Source organism: Salvelinus sp. IW2-2015, linkage group LG7 (assembly GCF_002910315.2).
Source record: "Salvelinus sp. IW2-2015 linkage group LG7, ASM291031v2, whole genome shotgun sequence".
In the NCBI taxonomy this organism is placed as follows: Eukaryota; Metazoa; Chordata; class Actinopteri; order Salmoniformes; family Salmonidae; genus Salvelinus; species Salvelinus sp. IW2-2015.
Genome location: NC_036847.1, coordinates 25,448,640 through 25,468,361, shown reverse-complemented (window position 1 = coordinate 25,468,361; position 19,722 = coordinate 25,448,640). Strand labels below are relative to the sequence as shown.

The window sequence follows — 19,722 nt, the reverse complement described above, 5'->3', positions numbered from 1 at the left end:
TTTTGTCACACAACACAATGCCACAGATGTTTTTTCAGGGAGCGTGCAATTGGCATGCTGACTGCATGAATGTCCACCAGAGCTGTTGCCAGATAATATAATGTTAACTTCTCTACTATAAGCCGCCTACTACATGTTTTAGAGAATTTGTCAGTAAGTCCAACCGGCCTCACTACCGCAGACCACGTGTATGGCGTCGTGGAGTGAGTGGTTTGCTGATGTCAGCGTTGTGAACAGAGTGCCCCATGGTGGCGGTGGGGTTATGGTATGGGCAGTTATAAGCTACGGACGACAAACACAATTGCATTTTATCCATGGCAATTTGAATGCAATGAGATACCGTGATGAGATCCTGAGGCCCATTGTCGTGTCATTCATCCACCGCCATCATCTCATGTTTCAGCATGATAATGCATGGCCCCATGTCGCAAGGATCTGTACACAATTCCTGGAAGATGAAAATGTCCCAGTTCATACATGGCTTGCATACTCACCTGACATGTCACCCATTGAGCACGTTTGGGATGCTCTGGATCGTCGTGTACGACAGCGTGTTCCAGTTCCCATCAATATCCAGCAACTCCGCCATTAAAGAGGAGTTGGACAACAGTCCACAGGCCACAATCAACAGACTGATCAACTCTGCATAAGTCAAATGGTGGTCACACCTGATACTGACAGTTTTTTTTTATCCTTGCCCTTTTTTTAAGGTATCTGTGACTAACAGATGCATACCTGTATTCCCAGTCATGTGAAATCCATAGATTATGGCCTAACTAATTTATTTTAATTGACTTATTTCCTTATTAAATCAGTAAAATCTTTGAAATTGTTGCATGTTGCATTTATATTTTAATTCAGTATAGAACTTCTCTGTCAGTATAGTGATAAAATGGCTTCGCTTGAACCTACACAGTTGGATAGAATTGGTCGTCCTTGCCGCTACCCAAATTCATGTGTCACTTTGGCCCTGGAGAGATCAAGACATAAAACTCACTTTTCTACAAGTATTAGTGTATATTAGGGTCAGTGTCCCATACCTCTCCTGTTTGGTGCTGTCCAGCCGCTGCAGTCTTCAGCCTAGATCTTATTCAGGTAGAGGGTGAAGTCACTGGTGAATGATCCGCCTGAATGGCTTTTGAAGATGTTGATGACTTTCTGTCCTTTTCACAGCATAAGTGAAAGCCACCTGGGAGAGACAATGAGTGATATTAACCCCACAATGATCAAGAGTCACAGAGAAATGTAGAACCTCGTAATATAAAAACAGGAGTCATATTTTTATTTATTTTTTATGTGTCTTTTAATTTACATTTTTTGTATAAAATGTTTTGTCCACTTTAGGCAACAGTTAGCATAAGAGTAATTATCACAGCTTTGAGATGAAGTCCAACCAAACCTCAATCAATCTTTTCAGTCATACATACTGTACCTCTGCTCTCACACACAGACACATACAAACATAATAATCATATCATTATAGTGGGTTGGAGTTCATTTAGTGCAGTGGTCCCATACCTAAATCCATTCATAGGAAGCCAAAGATGAAGACTCAACAATAGGCAGCTATTCCGTTTCACTCAACAATTCCTTAAAGGCCGGAACTGTGTTACGGTAAGCAATGGTGGAAAATAAATCTATTTGATTGAGAAGATCACTACAAGTCTCATCAGAATGAATCAGAGCTGAAGTCTCCAATTAAATTTTCTAGAAATTGGTGGATGATGAGAGCAACGAATCCGGTTTGAAACCACTGCTTTGGTGCAACTCTTAAGCATGATTCTATTATTAAGACAATATCACACCCCTTTTGCACAGCATCTCATCCTGTGTTAGTTAGGCCCATATACTGTACAGAAAAAAAGGGTTCCAAAGGGATCTTCAGCTGTCCCCATAGGAGAACACTTTTTGGTTCCATGTAGAACCCTCTGTGGAAAGGAACCTACATGGAACCAAAAATGGTTATTCAAAGGGTTCTCCTATGGGACAGCTGAAGAACCCTTTCAGGTTCTAGAGAGCACCTATTTTTCTAAGAGTGTACATGATACACTGGGCAAGATGGCAACAAGCTTTAAAATAGATCATCAGTTAAAGGAGCACAACATCAGGAAAGGATGAAGACAATGTGCATAATGTGTCGGCACACACACACAGGTCAGTACAAACAGACAGCATAAAAATACATTTAAAATAAAAAGAATGTTATAGGATTGCAATTACATATACTGACAACATGTACAGTATGTCATTCCATAATTCTCTCAGACGCCTTAACGCAATGCTTCCCTCACCACAGAAATGGTTGATTAAAATGCATTTTCTGTGGATTTCAAACTTTCAATCAGAAACGTCCATGATTCAATGTCCATCAAGATACACTTAGTCCTCAAAGTAATATTTTGTGTAATGGCAAGATTTTTAAAATTATTGTAAACATATAAGAACAGCACCTTTTAAGAAATAATATGACTACTCATATGCATGCCCCACTCCCAGGCCCCCAACACACTCAAACAAACACACATACACACAACAAAACTTCTACAATTCGGGTTTTGTCATATCCTCTTTACATCATTCTGTAATAATACTTCAAACACCTCAGGCTTTCCTTTTCTTTTGACTCTAAAATATATTTTTTACATGACATCTTATGACGTAAAATAGCTGTGTTTCATAGAGAATCCTACTCTGTAAAAAAAAAGATCTAGTTGTTTCAACTAATTATTACTAAGTACAGTTGAAGTAAGAAGTGTACATACACCTTAGCCAAATACATTTAAACTCAGTTTTCCACAATTCCTGACATTTAATCCTAGTACAAATTCCCTGTCTTAGGTCAGTTAGGATCACCAGTTTATTTTAAGAATGTGAAATGTCAGAATAATAGTAGAGAGAATTATTTATTTCAGCTTTTATTTCTTTCATCACATTCCCAGTGGGTCAGAAGTTTACATACACTCAATTAGTATTTGGTTGCATTGCCTTTAAATTGTTTAACTTGGGTCAAACATTTCAGGTAGCCTTCCACAAGCTTCCCCAATAAGTTGGGTGAATTTTGGCACATTCCTCCTGACAGAGCTGGTGTAACTGAGTCAGGTTTTGTAGGTCTCCTTGCTCGCACACGCTTTTTCAGTTCTGCCCACAAGTTTTCTATAGGATTGAGGTCAGGGCTTTGTGATGGCCACTCCAATACCTTGCTTTGTTGTACTTAAGCCATTTTGCCTCAAATTTGGAAGTATGCTTGGGGTCATTGTCCATTTGGAAGACCCATTTGCGACCAAGCTTTAACTTCCTGACTGATGTCTTGAGATGTTGCTTCAATATATCCACATAATTTTCCTGCCTCATGACGCCATCTATATTGTGAGGTGCACCAGTCCCTCCTGCCAGCAAAGCACCCCCACAACATGATGCTGCCACCCCCGTGCTTCACGGTTGGGATGGTGTTCTTCGGCTTGCCCCTCCCCCTTTTTCCTCCAACATAACGATGATACTTATGGCCAAACAGTTCTACTTTAGTTTCAACAGACGAGAGGACATTTCTCCAAAAAGTACGTCTTTGTCCCCATATGCAGTTGCAAACCGTAGTCTGGCTTTTTTATGGCGGTTTTGGAGCAGTGGTTTCTTGCTTGCTGAGCGGCCTTTCAGGTTATGTCGATATAGGACTCGTTTACTGTGGATATAGATACTTTTGTACCTGTTTCCTCCAGCATCTTCACAAGGTCCTTTGCTGTTGTTCTGTGATTGATTTGCACCTTTCGCACCAAAGTACTTCATCTCTAGGAGACAGAACGCGTCTCCTTCCTGAGCGGTATGACGGCTGCGTGGTCCCATGGTGTTTATACTTGCGTACGATTGTTGTACAGATGAACGTGGTACCTTTAGGCTTTGGAAATGGCTCCCAAGGACGAACCAGACTTGTGGAGGTCTACAATATTTTTTTTGAGGTCTTGGCTGATTTCTTTTGATTTTCCCATGATGTTAAGCAAGAGGCACTGAGTTTGAAGGTAGGCCTTGAAATACATCCAATTGCCTCAAATGATGTCAATTAGCCTATCAGAAGCTTCTAAAGCCATGACATCATTTTCTGGAATTCTCCAAGCTGTTTAAAGGCACAGTCAACTTAGTGTATGTAAACTTCTGACCCACTGGAATTGTGATACAGTGAATTATAAGTGAAATATCTGTCTGTAAACAATTGTTGTAAAAATTACTTGTGTCATGCACAAAGTAGATGTCCTAAACGACTTGCCAAAACTATAGTTTGTTTACAAGAAATTTGTGGAGTGGTTGAAAAACGAGTTTTAATGACTCCAACCTAAGTGTATGTAAACTTCCGACTTCAACTGTAACTGGTTCCATAGCCGTTTTTTTGTTTACTCAACTTTTTTGGTCCAAGTGTTACCTGAACTAAAAAAAAATGTTGGCACAAACTTAAAGAAAACTTGGGCAAAAAATTCTGTCAATATAAAATGTGTTTGTTCAACTCTCATATGTTCATTCAACTATAAATTGTTATTTGGGCATGTTAACTAAAAACGTCTGTGTAACTGGTTACACACACACAGTGCTTTTCACATACAATGTTTTCAATGTACATATTTGACATTATGCATGTTCATTTATAAATAAATAATTATTCAATATGTCCTCACCTGAGATTTGAACTCACAACCTCTTGGTTCRTGACAATCCGATCTCCCTGCTACACCACCATATCTATGTCAATTATCAGTTTATCTGACTATTCTCTCACCATTGATTTGATTTAGTTATTTCAGCAATTTTAGTTTTTTCTGTATAGTTGTCTTATGCTGGTGAGGCATATTACTCTGTTTTAATGCTACTCCTTAATCACTATGATAAATACATGTTTTTATTGAGTGTACATTTAGATTCAAACTGAGATTTACTTTGAATTGCAAGGTGTAACAAAACACCAAGAGGTTGTAATTTTCATTCCCAGCTGAGGCCATGTTGAATATTAATTACTGTATAAATGAACATGCACAATATAATCATGTATTTCAACTTGTGTCAAATACGTAAATTTAAAATATTGTATGATAAAAGCGCTGCGTGCTTTTAACATACAATTTGTTGTATATTACATTTTTTGGGGTTCAGATAACACTTGGAACAAAGAGTAGAGTAAACACAAAAACAGCTGTGGAACCAGTTACTTAATAATAATAATTAGTTGAAAGAACTCGATTTGTTTTTACAGTGTAGAGCTTTGCCCCTACAGACTCATTATATGAGGTCTATTCTGTCCCATCTTCATATGGACTCTGACCACCTCTACGATGATCTGACATGCTAACTAAAAACAAAGACAGGTTTCTTTCAGTCGTGCATAAAACAGAGATCACAAAGACTTCTTGCGCTCAATATCAACAGCATCACAATTTTACAAAGACGAAGTGTAATATATCATTATAACATTGTAATGGTTACTATTATAGGTCAACTGTCTTTTAATAAATAAACTGTGCTTGCGTGAGAGGTCTAAGATAGGTATACCCGGAGAGACGCTATTTAGAAAGAGAAGCCGGTGCAAACCTTCTGATTTTAACAAATGTTTTACCATTTTGCCCCAATGCAGAAAGGGGCCCATATCACCCTGTGCCTATGCTAATTGACCACAAAGTGCATATAGATCATACAAGCAGCTCTTTCAGCTCTGCCTTGCCCATTGCAAACTCTTATACAGTACACCAAAAACAAGTATATCCAGGATTGTTTGTTAGGTCTATTCTCAGTCAGAGGGGGAGGTGGGGAATAGATACTACCAGTGGCCCTAATTTGGCTTCAAAACTTACAGCTGAACAGCTGTTAGAAGTGTACCAGACTAGCGTGACGTTTACAATGCTCACTAAATACTCACACTTTTTTTTAACACAACTGTTGTTTATTATATCGGTCTACAGTATAGAAAAGGGCACATATTCTTCTTAACCCCACCTCCTTTCAGTTGTACAACTGACTAGGTATCCCCTTTTCCTTGTTTAATCAAGCCACTCGAATCCACTGAATGATTCTGAAATGCTCCCTTGAGGGGCGGCAGGTAGCCTAGCAAAAGGTTGCTGGATCGAATCCCAGAGTTGACAAGGTCTGCCCCTGACCCAGGCAGATAACCCACTGTTCCCCCGGTAGGCCGTCATTGTAAATAAAAATTTGTTCTTAACTGACTTGCCTAGTTAAATAAAGGTTCAAAACATTTTTTTTATGAAAAGGCCCAGAGCCAATGTTAATGATCACACCACCACATTGTCTCTTTGTGGTGCAGGGAACTAAAAACAACACAACTTAGTTCTCAATGACTCAATTACACCTCCCAAACAAACATGTAATTTCTTTCGTTAAGGCCAACATGGCTGCCAAATGGCACCATATTCCCTACATAGTGCACTACTTTTGAACAGAGCCCTATGGACCCGGTCTAAAATAGTGCACTATAAAAGGGAAAAGGGTGCCATTTGGGACAGGTCCCATGATCTCCACCCCGTTAAAATAAGAGCATTTCATTGACATATAACTGAACCAACAGTACTGCTGCAGGGGAAAGATCTGTGTGTGCTTTCAGGATGACTTTCCCTCCTTTACTTTATTTTAATGGAACTGCTCATTTTTTTCAAATCGATTATCGTAGTAATGATGGTTATTATTATGAATTCTAACCTGTAACATCATACTCCTTTTTGATAACTACACTGTCTATCCATGTAGTGTAGGCTTTATTCAGCTCAAAATAAAGCTATTGTGCAAAACATCTGCAGAGGTGCTAGTACTAAACCTCAGGGGGCAGTGGTGGGTACATATCTCCTGTGGCCAGGCAGATCACTTCCTGACACTGCCCTTCTGAGGAGCTCTGCTGGGGGCTGAATGGTACCTCTTTAGCCTCCTCAGCCCCAACGCCATTCTCTGAGCACAGAGCCACCGGGGGCGAAAACTTGCCCTCATCCTGCCCGCAGGTAATACCTCTATGCTCTGCCCTCTCTTGCTCCTCTCCTCCCTCTGGTTCTTTATCTACACACTCCTCCTCATTCTCCACAGGCTGAGACTCCTCAAACGGCTCATTCTCCATGGGACCTAACTGGTAGTATAGCAGGGAGGAGGCCTGGTCTTTGAGGCCACCACGGGGGTTGTCCCCTTCCCCCTCCCAATTTCCCTCCTGGTTCTCTGTGATGCAGAGCAGGGTAGCCCCAGTGAGGAATGGGCCCTGGAGGAGGGAGATAGGGACCCCCTCCACCCCAACCCCCACCCCAGGCTCCCCAGACAGCTCCCCCTGCAGGGCCCCAGGCAGGAGGCACAGAGCCTGCTCCCCCAGGCTACCTGCTCCCCCCCTGCCCCTCTGCGCCTCCTCCTCTTCCTCTTCCTCCCTCATCCTCTCCTGCTCCTCGGCACTTTGCAGGTGGAGCACGGCGATCTCGTTCTCCCGCTCCAGGCAGGCCTGCTCAGTCAGGAGGTCCTGAGCCTCTAGGACCACCTGGACCGCTCTCTCCTCTGCCTCTAACTCCAGGCCATGGGCCCCTGTTGACAGGTCAAGGTCTGGGGAGGGAGGCCTGGTGGAGGAGGGGGAGGAGAGCAGGTCACACTCTTCATACTGCTCCCCAACACCCGACCTCTGCCCCAGCAGCCTCCTCTTCTCCAGGTCCAGCTTCATGAGGGTGTGCAGGTAGTGTGTTCGCACGCGCAGAGGGTTGAATTCGATGCGGCCCGCCGAGTTCCTACAGCCATCCCGAGAGCAGCCACAGGGGAAAGACATCCTGTCCACCTGGGAAGAGAACATATGTGGAAATAGAGAGAATATACGCAGTTATACTGTATTTTACTGAATATTATATGTCTGCCATCTGTACTAGGGTTGAAAAGCAGGAACCAGCATACCAAGATTTCCCGCCCAAACCTACTCCCTTTTCCCGAGATAAATAACTGTGAGAAACTGCTCAATTATAATACATTATTTCTATGAACAGCATGACGTGAAATGGAACTGTTAAATTATATGCAATGTCTAAATATGGCTTCTCTACGGCCTTCTCTCTGCTATCTGCATGATCAATCATCAACGCTCAGGGTGGGGACAGACAGCGCATCTCAGTATGGAGCGCAGTTCACAATGCATGTATCATCTATCTCATCATGGTAAAAACAATATTGTGAGGTAGGCCTACATTTGCTGCAGCATAGCCTATGCTACAGAAATATAACAACTGAATTTGTGTCTAATTTGCACATCTCCATCTAGCATTCGGGATCACCTTATTTTTTTAATGTAAAGATTATTATTTTTTAATTGCAGCTCCAGAGTTTTAAAACAGCCTATCACACGAATATCGTGTCTCTTATCGCACTCTTTCAATTGTGGGCCGCCCCATGGGCCTCCCGGTCGCGGCCAGCTGCGACAGAGCCTGGACTCGAACCCAGAATCTTTGGTGGCACAGCTAACACTGCGATGCAGTGCCTTAGACCACTGCGCCACCCGGGAGGCTGGTAAAACATTTCTGCAGCATTTAAGTTCCCCAAGAACACAGTGGCCTCCATCATTCTTAAATGGAATTAGTTTGGAACCACCAAGACTCTTCCTAGAGCTGGCTGCCTGTACAGACTGAGCAATAGGGGGAGAAGGACCTTGGTCAGGGAGGTGCTCAAGAACCCGATGGTCACTCTGACAGAGCTCCAAAGTTCCTCTGTGAAGATATATGGTTGTCCTTCTGGAAGGTTCTCCTATCTCTGCAGATCTCCACTAATCAGGCCATTATGGTATAGCCACTCCTCAGTAAAAGGCACATGACAGCCCACTTGGAGTTTGCCAAAAGGCAGCTAAAGGACTCAGACCATAAGAAATAAGATTCTCTGGTATGATGAAACCAAGATTGAACTCTTTCGCCTGAATGCCAAGTGTCACGTCTGGAGGAAACCTGGCACCATTCCTACAGTGAAGCATGGTGGTGATGTTTTTCAGCAGCAGTGACTGGGAGACTAGTCAGGATCGAGGGAAAGATGAACGGAGCAAAGTACAGAGAGATCCTTGATGAAAACCTGCTCCAGAGCACTCAGGACCTCAGACTGGGGCGAAGGTTCACCTTCAAACAGGACAACAACCCTAAGCACACAGCCAAGACATTGCAGGAGGGGCTTCGGGACAAGTCTCTGAATGTCCTTGAGTGGCCCAGCCAGAGCCCTGTTTTTGCTTTGTCATTATTGATGAGGGAAAAAAACGATTTCATCAATTTTAGAATAAGGCTATAATGTAACAAAATGTGGTAAAAGTCAAGGGGTCTGAATACTTTCCGAATGCACTGTACAAAAAATTAAGAACACCTAGTCTTTCCATGACATTGACTGACCAGCTGAATCCAGGTTAAAGCTATGATCCCCTATTAATGTCACTTGTTAAATCCACTTCAATCAGTGTAGATGAAGGGGAGGAGACAGGTTAAAAAAGGATGTTGAAGTCTTGAGACATGGATTGTGTATGTGTGCCATTCAGACGGTGAATAGGCAAGACAAAATATGTAAGTGCCTTTGAATGGGGTATGGTAGTAGGTGCCAAGCGCACCGGTTTGTGTCAAGAACTGCAACGCTGCTGGGTTTTTCATGCTAAACAGTTTCCCATGTGTATCAAAAATTGGCCACCACCCAAAAGATATTCAGCCAGCTTGACAACAGTGGGAAGCATTGGAGTCAACATGGGCCAGCATCCCTGAGGACCACTTGGACACCTTGTAGAGTCCATGCCCTGATGAATTGAGGCTGTTCTAAGAGCAAAAGGGGGGCTGCAACTCAATATTAGGTAGGTAATCTTAATCTTTTGTACACTCAGTGCATGTGTATATAAATATATATAGTAAATGTCCTAGCCTTCCTCTTTCTGGCCGTATTAGCCTTATATTTAGCTAATGAATGATGGGTTATGCATAAGCTTCTAACTTATAGCATCTGTCTCTTGCACAATACGCACCTGCGCTCACCTTCACGCACGTCGCACAAAACTGGGGGAAATATTATGACAGGTATATATGCGTCAGCCTATTAATTATAAAAATGTAAATATGTCCTATTATATTTTCAAATTAAAATCTAATTCGCTAGCCTACAATTGTAACTTTGTAGGCCACATGTCCTGCACCAGCATGGCATGTTCTCTCCCAGCTTCATGGTTTGAAGGAAGTGTGTAATTCCAGTCCATATAATACAGTATAATACAGTACAGTAATACAGTCCACACTCAAAAAGATTAGCCTACTGGAGCATGTTTCATTTATTTACCTAAGATAGCATCACTACATCTATGGGCTATTATGTTTTTCTGACTCTTGCGTAATGTGCGGTAGCTTATAGGGTATATCATAGGCTATGTATTGGATAACAGAACAATCATTTGGGCTTGGGCTCATAAATGTCTTTAATATATGTCTCCTCAGGCTGAGGTAGCAACAGGCTTGAATTTTTATGCCGATCAAAGCTTTAATCAAATCCAGACATATTTATATGCTTTAAAATTACACTTCCAGTTTGAGCAGGAAAATACCAGGTTACCCAGGAGAAAAGTGATGTATTTTCGGGATGGAACATTTGTCAAATACTGGGAAAATATTAAATCCTAATCTGTACTGAGTGCTGTACAGATACATCTCACGCACAAACACACACCTGGCACTTGATGCCAGCCTGGCTGCACCCACAGTGGCGGGGGTCACAGTAGAAGCGGCAGTCACATCCACACTCCTCCCTGGACAGCCTGATGGTTCGTAGCTCAGCCTTCTCCCGGGCATCTATGCGGGCGTTACCAGAAGCCCTGAGGAGAGCGCGGCGCCGCTTGGTGGGCAGCGGCTGCAGGAAGAAGCAGTCATCCACCTCCACCCCCTCCACGTCAAGGTCATCGTCTGATACATTGTCAAGGGTCAGCAGGTCAGCCTGGGCACACTCCACCGTACCATTACGTGTCAGCTGGAGGTGATGGGGTGAATAAAGAATACATACAGAACATTAAAACAAACAATCACACATACAAAGCTCACTAAGGGTGGAATTCTGACTGGGGATGCATGCACATAACTCAAGTTTTAGTGCAAATCTTCCATTGATATCAACACATGATTTATGCAATTGTAAAGTTAAATGTGCCTGCATCCCAATTATGATTCTAATCTGAACAGGGATTTCTCATTTAAACCCAAGGAGGTCCTTTAAAATGTAACTAAATATCAATGTTTGACCTCACCTTCATCTTGCGAGCGTTGAGCTTCTGCTGGCGGAGATGTTGACGCAGGGCGTGGCGGTGACTGGTCTCTTGCTCGCAGGCAAACTCTCCCAGGGTGTAGCTGCGGATGGAGCAGTGGTGGCGAGCCATGCCCAGGGAACTGCCTCCCTGGCTGGGCACGCTGGTGAAGCCCTGCCGTCTGGGGAAGTAGTACACCGTCACCACATCAAACCGCACCCGCTTCCGGCCTGGAGAGGGCTTGTGACGTCTTAAGATGGAGGTCGCTGGGTAGGGAAGGAGGAGGAGAAAAGAACAGGGAAGAAAAAAGGGTAAGGATGGATGACCAGTTTCCATAAACAGATTATAACCACAGATAGTATAAGGGTTATTATAGAGTAATATTCCACCATACACTTTAACACCAAGCCTATTTCAGCTGGACTTGAAATTCACTTTTCATTTTGCTAACTATTTGCCTAGTGCAGTCAGTAGGCCTACATACATCAGTCTTTGGCGAGTAACTTAGCCAACAAGTACTGCCGGTTTTACGGTAGCCTAGCCCTTACGTATGAGTGCAGTACTGGAGGGGGGGTTGAGGCTATCACAGCTGTCAGCGCTGTCACTGCTGGAGATGTCATCGTCCGAGTCCTTGGGCGTAGAGTATGGAGAGCCACTGTCCACCTCCTCGAATCTTCGCTTGAGGCTGAGAGATGAAACTGCCTCCATGGAAACTTGGCGTCTGAAGGTGGAGAGACAGACAAACTTATGGTCAGAGACAGGCAGTTGGCAGTCGTCCCAAAGAGATAAAGAGAGAGAGAGAGAGAGAGAGAGAATCAGTCTGGCACATGCGTAGGTAAACCATTGGAAAGACTTCATGAATACAATAGCGAAGGTCAGTGAGGCATATAACAAATAAGACTTTCATCAAGCCAAGACATTTGAGAATCAGACAGTAGGCATAGTAATAATACATACAGTTGAAGTCGAAAGTTTACATACTTAGGTTGGAGTCATTAAAACTCATTTTTCAACCACTCCACAAATTTCTTGTTAATAAACTATTGTTTTGGCAAGTCGGTTAGGAAATCCACTTTGTGCATGACAAGTAATTATTCCAAACATTTTTACAGACAGATTATTTCACTTATAATTCACTGTATCACAATTCCAGTGGGGCAGAAGTTTACATACACTAAGTTGACTGTGCCTTAAAACAGCTTGGAAAATACCAGAAAATGATGTCATAGCTTTAGAAGCTTCTGATAGGCTAATTGACATCATTTGAGTCAATTGGAGCTGTACCTGTGGATGTATTTCAAGGCCTACCTTCAAACTCAGTGCCTCTTTGCTTGACATCATAGGAAAATAAAAAGAAATCAGCCAAGACCTCAGAAAAAATATTGTAGACCTCCACAAGTCTGGTTCATCCTTGGGAGCAATTTCCAAACGCCTGAAGGTACCACGTTCATCTGTACAAACAATAGTACGCAAGTATAAACACCATGGGACCACTCAGCCGTCATACTGCTCAGGAAGGAGACGCCTTCTGTCTCCTAGAAATGAAGGTACTTTGGTGTGAAAGGTGCAAATCAATCCCAGAACAACAGCAAAGGACCTTGTGAAGATGCTCGAGGAAACAGGTACGAAAGTATCTACAGTGGGGAGAAGAAGTATTTGATACACTGCCGATTTTGCAGGTTTTCCTACTTACAAAGCATGTAGAGGTCTGTAATTTTTATCATAGGTACACTTCAACTGTGAGAGACGGAATCCAGAAAATCACATTAGAAAAACGCATTATATGATTTTTAAATAATAAATTATTTCTGGATTTTTGTTTTAGATTCCGTCTCTCACAGTTGAAGTGTACCTATAATAAAAATGACAGACCTCTACATGCTTTGTAAGTAGGAAAACCTGCAAAATCGGCAGTGTATCAAATACTTGTTCTCCCCACTGTATATCCACAGTAAAACGAGTCCTATATCGACATAACCTGAAAGGCCGCTCAGCATCTAGATGTGTATAAGAGACACATACAGATCTTCTCCAGATCCTTCAGGTTTCGAGGCTGTCTCTGGGCAATACGGACTTTCAGCTCCCTCCAAAGATTTTCTATTGGGTTCAGGTCTGGAGACTGGCTAGGCCACTCCAGGACCTTGAGATGCTTCTTACGGAGCCACTCCTTAGTTGCCCTGGCTGTGTGTTTCGGGTCGTTGTCATGCTGGAAGACCCAGCCACGACCCATCTTCAATGCTCTTACTGAGGGAAGGAGGTTGTTGGCCAAGATCTCGCGATACATGGCCCCATCCATCCTCCCCTCAATACGGTGCAGTCGTCCTGTCCCCTTTGCAGAAAAGCATCCCCAAAGAATGATGTTTCCACCTCCATGCTTCACGGTTGGGATGGTGATCTTGGGGTTGTACTCATCCTTCTTCTTCCTCCAAACACGGCGAGTGGAATTTAGACCAAAAAGCTCTATTTTTGTCTCATCAGACCACATGACCTTCTCCCATTCCTCCTCTGGATCATCCAGATGGTCATTGGCAAACTTCAGACGGGCCTGGACATGCGCTGGCTTGAGCAGGGGGACCTTGCGTGCTCTGCAGGATTTTAATCCATGACGGCGTAGTGTGTTACTAATGGTTTTCTTTGAGACTGTGGTCCCAGCTCTCGTCAGGTCATTGACCAGGTCCTGCCGTGTAGTTCTGGGCTGATCCCTCACCTTCCTCATGATCATTGATGCCCCACGAGGTGAGATCTTGCATGGAGCCCCAGACTGAGGGTGATTGACCGTCATCTTGAACGTCTTCCATTTTCTAATAATTGCGCCAACAGTTGTTGCCTTCTCACCAAGCTGCTTGCCTATTGTCCTGTAGCCCATCCCAGCCTTGTGCAGGTCTACAATTTTATCCCTGATGTCCTTACACAGCTCTCTGGTCTTGGCCATTGTGGAGAGGTTGGAGTCTGTTTGATTGAGTGTGTGGACAGGTGTATTTTATACAGGTAACGAGTTCAAACAGGTGCAGTAAATACAGGTAATGAGTGGAGAACAGGAGGGCTTCTTAAAGAAAAACGAACAGGTCTGTGAGAGCCGGAATTCTTACTGGTTGGTAGGTGATCAAATACTTATGTCATGCAATAAAATGCAAATGAATTACTTAAAAATCATCTCTCACAGTTGAAGTGTACCTATAATAAAAATGACAGACCTCTACATGCTTTGTAAGTAGGAAAACCTGCAAAATCGGCAGTGTATCAAATACTTGTTCTCCCCACTGTATATCCACAGTAAAACGAGTCCTATATCGACATAACCTGAAAGGCCGCTCAGCAAAGAAGAAGCCACTGCTCCAAAACCACCATAAAAAAAACAGACTACAGTTTACAACTGCACATGGGGACAAAGATCGTACTTTTTGGAGAAATGTCCTCTGGTCTGATGAAACTAAAGTAGAACTGTTTGGCCATAATGACCATCGTTATGTTTGGAGGAAAAAGGGGGAAGCTTGCAAGCCAAAGAACACCATCCCAACCGTGAAGCACGGGGGTTGCAGCATCATGTTGTGGGGGTGCTTTGCTGCAGGAGGGACTGGTGCACTTCACAAAATAGATGGCATCATGAGGCAGGAAAATGATGCGGATATATTGAAGCATCATCTCAAGACATCATTCAGGAAGTTAAAGCTTAGATGAAAATGGGTCTTCCAAATGAACAATGACCCCAAGCATACTTCCAAATTTGAGGCAAAATGGCATAAGGACAACAAAGTCAAGGTATTGGAGTGGCAATCACAAAGCCTTGACCTCAATCCTATAGAAAATTTGTAGGCAGAACTGAAAAAGCGTGTGCGAGCAAGGAGGCCTACAAACCTGACTCAGTTACACCAGCTCTGTCAGGAGGAATGGGCCAAAATTCACCCAACTTATTGGGGAAGCTTGTGGAAGGCTAACTGAAATGTTTGGCCCAAGAAAAACAATTTAAAGGCAGTGCTACCAAATACTAATTGAGTGTATGTAAACTTCTGACCCACTGGGAAGGTGATGAAAGAAATAAAAGCTGAAATAAATAATTCTCTCTACTATTATTCTGACATTTCACATTCTTAAAATAAAGTGGTGATCCTAACTGACCTAAGACAGGGAATTTTTACTAGGATTAAATGTCAGCAATTGTGAAAAACTGAGTTGAACTGTATTTGGCTAAGGTGTATGTAAACTTCCGACTTCAACTGTACATCCTATGGGGCTATCTGAATAACAAAATATGATATAAATCTCACTGTAAATGTTTATAAACATCTGTTAATTAAATCAAATCTGGATCTGTAAGTACATTCTAAATAGCCTACAGTAGATCAAGAAGAATCCCCGGAGCACGTCTCTGGGCCGTGGGTCGATTCCTCATACCACAACGGAGTGACATCAGCTTTTTGGTATGGTCTCACTCTCCTTTTATCTGTATTCTTACCCCCATCACTCTCTCTCTCATGAAAATCCTGCTTCCAAATCATTGAGTCTGGAAAATAATCACCATGGCAACTAGGAAAGCAGCTAGTTAGAGGTTTACATGAACGGAAAGACAAACTAGCTGTTCTCTAGATAGGCAGCCTTATGTCCCTTTATCTTTTCCTATAAAACATAGTGGGCCCCTTTCAATAGCAGAGGATTTCGATGCCAGGGACAGGAGGCGGCTCTGGCAACAGCAGAGGGTCAAATAAGGCCATGCTGAGACATTTGAACAGACTCCCTCTATACATGTTTGTGACCCTTTCATGGTTTCAATGATCTTCACTATCATATAAATAGCATCCCATCCCATGAGATTAAAACCAAGCGTCAGAATTCAAATCTGATTTTATGGCCCTATGGAAAATATGGGACTGCAACGAATCGCTTCTCTGTTGAAGTTTCAGTGGAAGCTAGCCTATTCATTACTACATATACAGTGGGGCAAAAAAGTATTTAGTCAGCCACCAATTGTGCAAGTTCTCCCACTTAAAAAGAGGAGAGAGGCCTGTAATTTTCATCATAGGTACACTTCAACTATGACAGACAAAATGAGAAAGAAAAAAATCCAGAAAATCACATTGTAGGATTTTTTATGAATTTATTTGCAAATTATAGTGGAAAATAAGTATTTGGTCAATAACAAAAGTTTATCTCAATACTTTGTTATATACCCTTTGTTGGCAATGACAGAGGTCAAATGTTTTCTGTAAGTCTTCACAAGGTTTTCACACACTGTTGCTGGTATTTTGGCCCATTCCTCCATGCAGATCTTCTCTAGAGCAGTGATGTTTTGGGCTGTTGCTGGCAACACGGACTTTCAACTCCCTCCAAGATTTTCTATGGGTTGAGATCTGGAGACTGGCTAGGCCACTCCAGGACCTTGAAATGCTTCTTACGAAGCCACTCCTTCGTTGCCGGCGGTGGTTTGGGATCATTTTCATGCTGAAAGACTCAGCCACGTTTCATCTTCAATGCCCTATGATGGAAGGAGGTTTTCACTCAAAATCTCACGATACATGGCCCCATTCATTCTTTCCTTTACACGGATCAGTCCTCCTGGTCCCTTTGCAGAAAAAACAGCCCCAAAGCATGATGTTTCACCCCTATGCTTCACAGTAGGTATGGTGTTCTTTGGATGCAACTCAGCATTCTTTGTCCTCCAAACACAACCAGTTGAGTTTTTACCCAAAAAATAATTTTGGTTTCATCTGACCATATGACATTCTCCCAATCTTCTTCTGGATCATCCAAATGCTCTCTAGCAAACTTCAGACGGGCCTGGACATTACTGGCTTAAGCAGGGGGACACGTCTGGCACTGCAGGATTTGAGTCCCTGGCGGCGTAGTGTGTTACTGATGTAGGCTTTGTTACTTTGGTCCCAGCTCTCTGCAGGTCATTCACAGGTCCCCCCGTGTGGTTCTGGGATTTTTGCTCACCGTTCTTGTGATCATTTTGACCCCACAGGGTGAGATCTTGCGTGGAGCCCCAGATCGAGGGAGATTATCAGTGTCTTGTATGTCTTCCATTTCCTAATAATTGCTCCCACAGTTGATTTCTTCAAACCAAGCTGCTTACCTATTGCAGATTCAGTCTTCCCAGCCTGGTGCAGGTCTACAATTTTGTTTCTGGTGTCCTTTGACAGCTCTTGGTCTTGGCCATAGTGGAGTTTGGAGTTGACTGTTTGAGGTTGTGGACAGGTGTCTTTTATACTGATAACAAGTTCAAACAGGTGCCATTAATACAGGTAATGAGTGGAGGACAGAGGAGCCTCTTAAAGAGAAGTTACAGTTCTGTGAGAGCCAGAAATCTTGCTTGTTTGTAGGTGACCAAATACTTATTTTCCACCATAATTTGCAAATAAATTCATTAAAAATCCTACAATGTGATTTTCTGGATTTTTTTCTTTCTCATTTTGTCTGTCATAGTTGAAGTGTACCTATGATGAAAATTACAGGCCTCTCTCCTCTTTTTAAGTGGGAGAACTTGCACAACTGGTGGCTGACTAAATACTTTTTTGCCCCACTGTAGAGATTGCATTGCAAGTAAATGTGTCTCCATTTGTCTTTTACAGTGGAAAATTGTTACATGCATATTACACGTTAGGTATTACCTGTCACAGAATTACCTTACAGGAGGCAGCACCAATCTCCTACACAAAACATGCTGTGGTTATTGCAGAAAGTTGTAATCCCCCCCTAAATATCACAAAAATATTTGACTGATACAATTACAACCATGCAGGTTAATCACAATCAAGAGGGTGGCCAGACAGCCAACATCAGTTAATGGCTAGCCTATTACATACAGAGGACAATGTATCAGGCCTTGATTTTCATACTGTGAGCTTGTAGGCCTAATAAAACAAAAGCTGTTCAATACAACTGTTCATCATTTAGCCTGGCATTAAACCACCAGGTTGCAGTAATGGCTATCAGAAAAAACTAAATGTTACATCTCATGATGATGACCTAATCAAATTGAACCAAATTAGAGTACCATAGACTATTCTAGTATCGGGAATGACAATAATGGGCATAGGCTAGACTCAATCTTCTACAATTATAAGAGTAAAAGAAGACTAGCCTATAGGCATATTGTTTGGTAGACTACTACAGAAACTGTGAGACTGTGCCTTGTTTCCAAAATTCCTGACTGCGTGCAATATAATTTGTAGGAGCGTCCTAAAGCTACGCACAGTCGACTACGTGCTGATAATAAACCTTAAAAACGTCGGAGTGCCGAAAACGACAGCAATCTATATTTTGTAAATGGACTGACGCTCGACAGACTGGGTGCAGTAGGAAATAATGTAGCTAAATCTAATTGTCAGACATAGGAGCCTCTAAAGACCCCGTCTCTCCAGCATACCATCTCACCCCCATCACTAACATACAATGGCAAACTGCCCAGGCTCATAAAACGTTAAACCCAAGTGCCTTCCTTACCTTAAGCAGAAAAAAGATCCTCTCTTCTCCCGATCAACTGCTGAACGTTCCTTTTATTCACGGAKGATTGTTCATGGATCTTGTAACGCCCTATTTAGATTTTTTCATATTTTTTACTGACAGTTTTAGGCTCTTTCTTTCGAGATGTAACGATAGGCTAACGATTGTTTTTAAGTAAAACTGTTGTTAATTTGTTCAGTATGAATGCTTATTTCTGCATTTGTAGGCTACACCGGCTTCAAGTAGATATTGGACTACATAAAGGAAATGTATTTTATGGTCGCTTCCAGGAGTGTATGTTCCATTTAACTTTGACGTAGCAATCCTGTATAGCCGGGGCAGACGGTGGGAAAGAAGGACGTCAAGTTTAATTAACATTTATTAGGCTATTGACATTCTTTTCTACTAAGTTGTAAAAAATGGGAGACAACTGCCGGATGCCTTATCTTCCAGGTTTGAACCTTTAAATGCTTGCATTGGAAGAGCATCCGCTGACATCTGTATTCTTTCTTTTCAAGGGCGGTTTCAATCGGCCCAACGTCGTTTTTCTTCAAGTATAATGGCCGTTATCCCCCCTCGCCTTATTTGGTACAGAAATGTCACAGAATTTTAGCCGATTGACGTCCTCCTTTTCCTCGCCTCTGCCCCGGTTTGTTACAATGTAACAATAGAATAAAGAACGCCAGCGTGTAGCCATATATACTCATTGTGACATCACAAACATACCATGCACCACGTATCCTGGGAAGTGTAGTCCTAATGATCCCTTTGTCCATTCTTTGCGATCGTGCGTTGCATAACAAGGTTTCAAATAATTATTCTAGTAATAATGATAAACAATAAAACACTTTTAGATTACACGAATGACTCGGTTATATTTTAAATCATCGTTTTGGAGTTAGAAACATACGCCTTATATTTCACACATTCCTCTCTAGGTATTCCCTCGTACCAAAAAGACCATAGCAACCAACATGGTTACCAAATGTACATAAAACAACGTATGAATAGGAGTATTTCTGGCATGGGGTTAGACTTATCCAGCTATTGTG

The 19,722-nt window shown here is 42.4% G+C and overlaps 1 protein-coding gene across 1 annotated transcript; it reads right to left on the bottom strand.

The window, feature by feature from the left end:
* Positions 1-3,869: 3,869 nt before the first annotated feature.
* On the bottom strand, positions 3,870-19,701 carry LOC111966115 (cysteine/serine-rich nuclear protein 2-like). Its single transcript, XM_023990538.2, has 5 exons — positions 18,671-19,701; positions 11,779-11,951; positions 11,234-11,496; positions 10,663-10,959; positions 3,870-7,780 (listed from the first exon to the last, which is right to left on the bottom strand). Exons 2-5 carry the CDS (start codon positions 11,936-11,938, stop codon positions 6,794-6,796), a joined length of 1,707 nt encoding a protein of 568 aa, XP_023846306.1. The 5' UTR covers positions 11,939-11,951; positions 18,671-19,701; the 3' UTR covers positions 3,870-6,793.
* Between the last annotated feature and the right edge of the window lie 21 nt (positions 19,702-19,722).

Coding starts and splice junctions, on each gene's coding strand:
- LOC111966115 (XM_023990538.2), bottom strand. CDS start 11,938: ATGGAGGCAGTTTCATCTCTCAGCCTCAAGCGAAGATTCGAGGAGGTG. Junction 10,960..11,233: donor TCAACGCTCGCAAGATGAAG/GTGAGGTCAAAC, acceptor CATCACCTCCAG/CTGACACGTAATGGTACGGT. Junction 7,781..10,662: donor AGGCTGGCATCAAGTGCCAG/GTGTGTGTTTGT, acceptor TTCTCTTCCCAG/GTGGACAGGATGTCTTTCCC.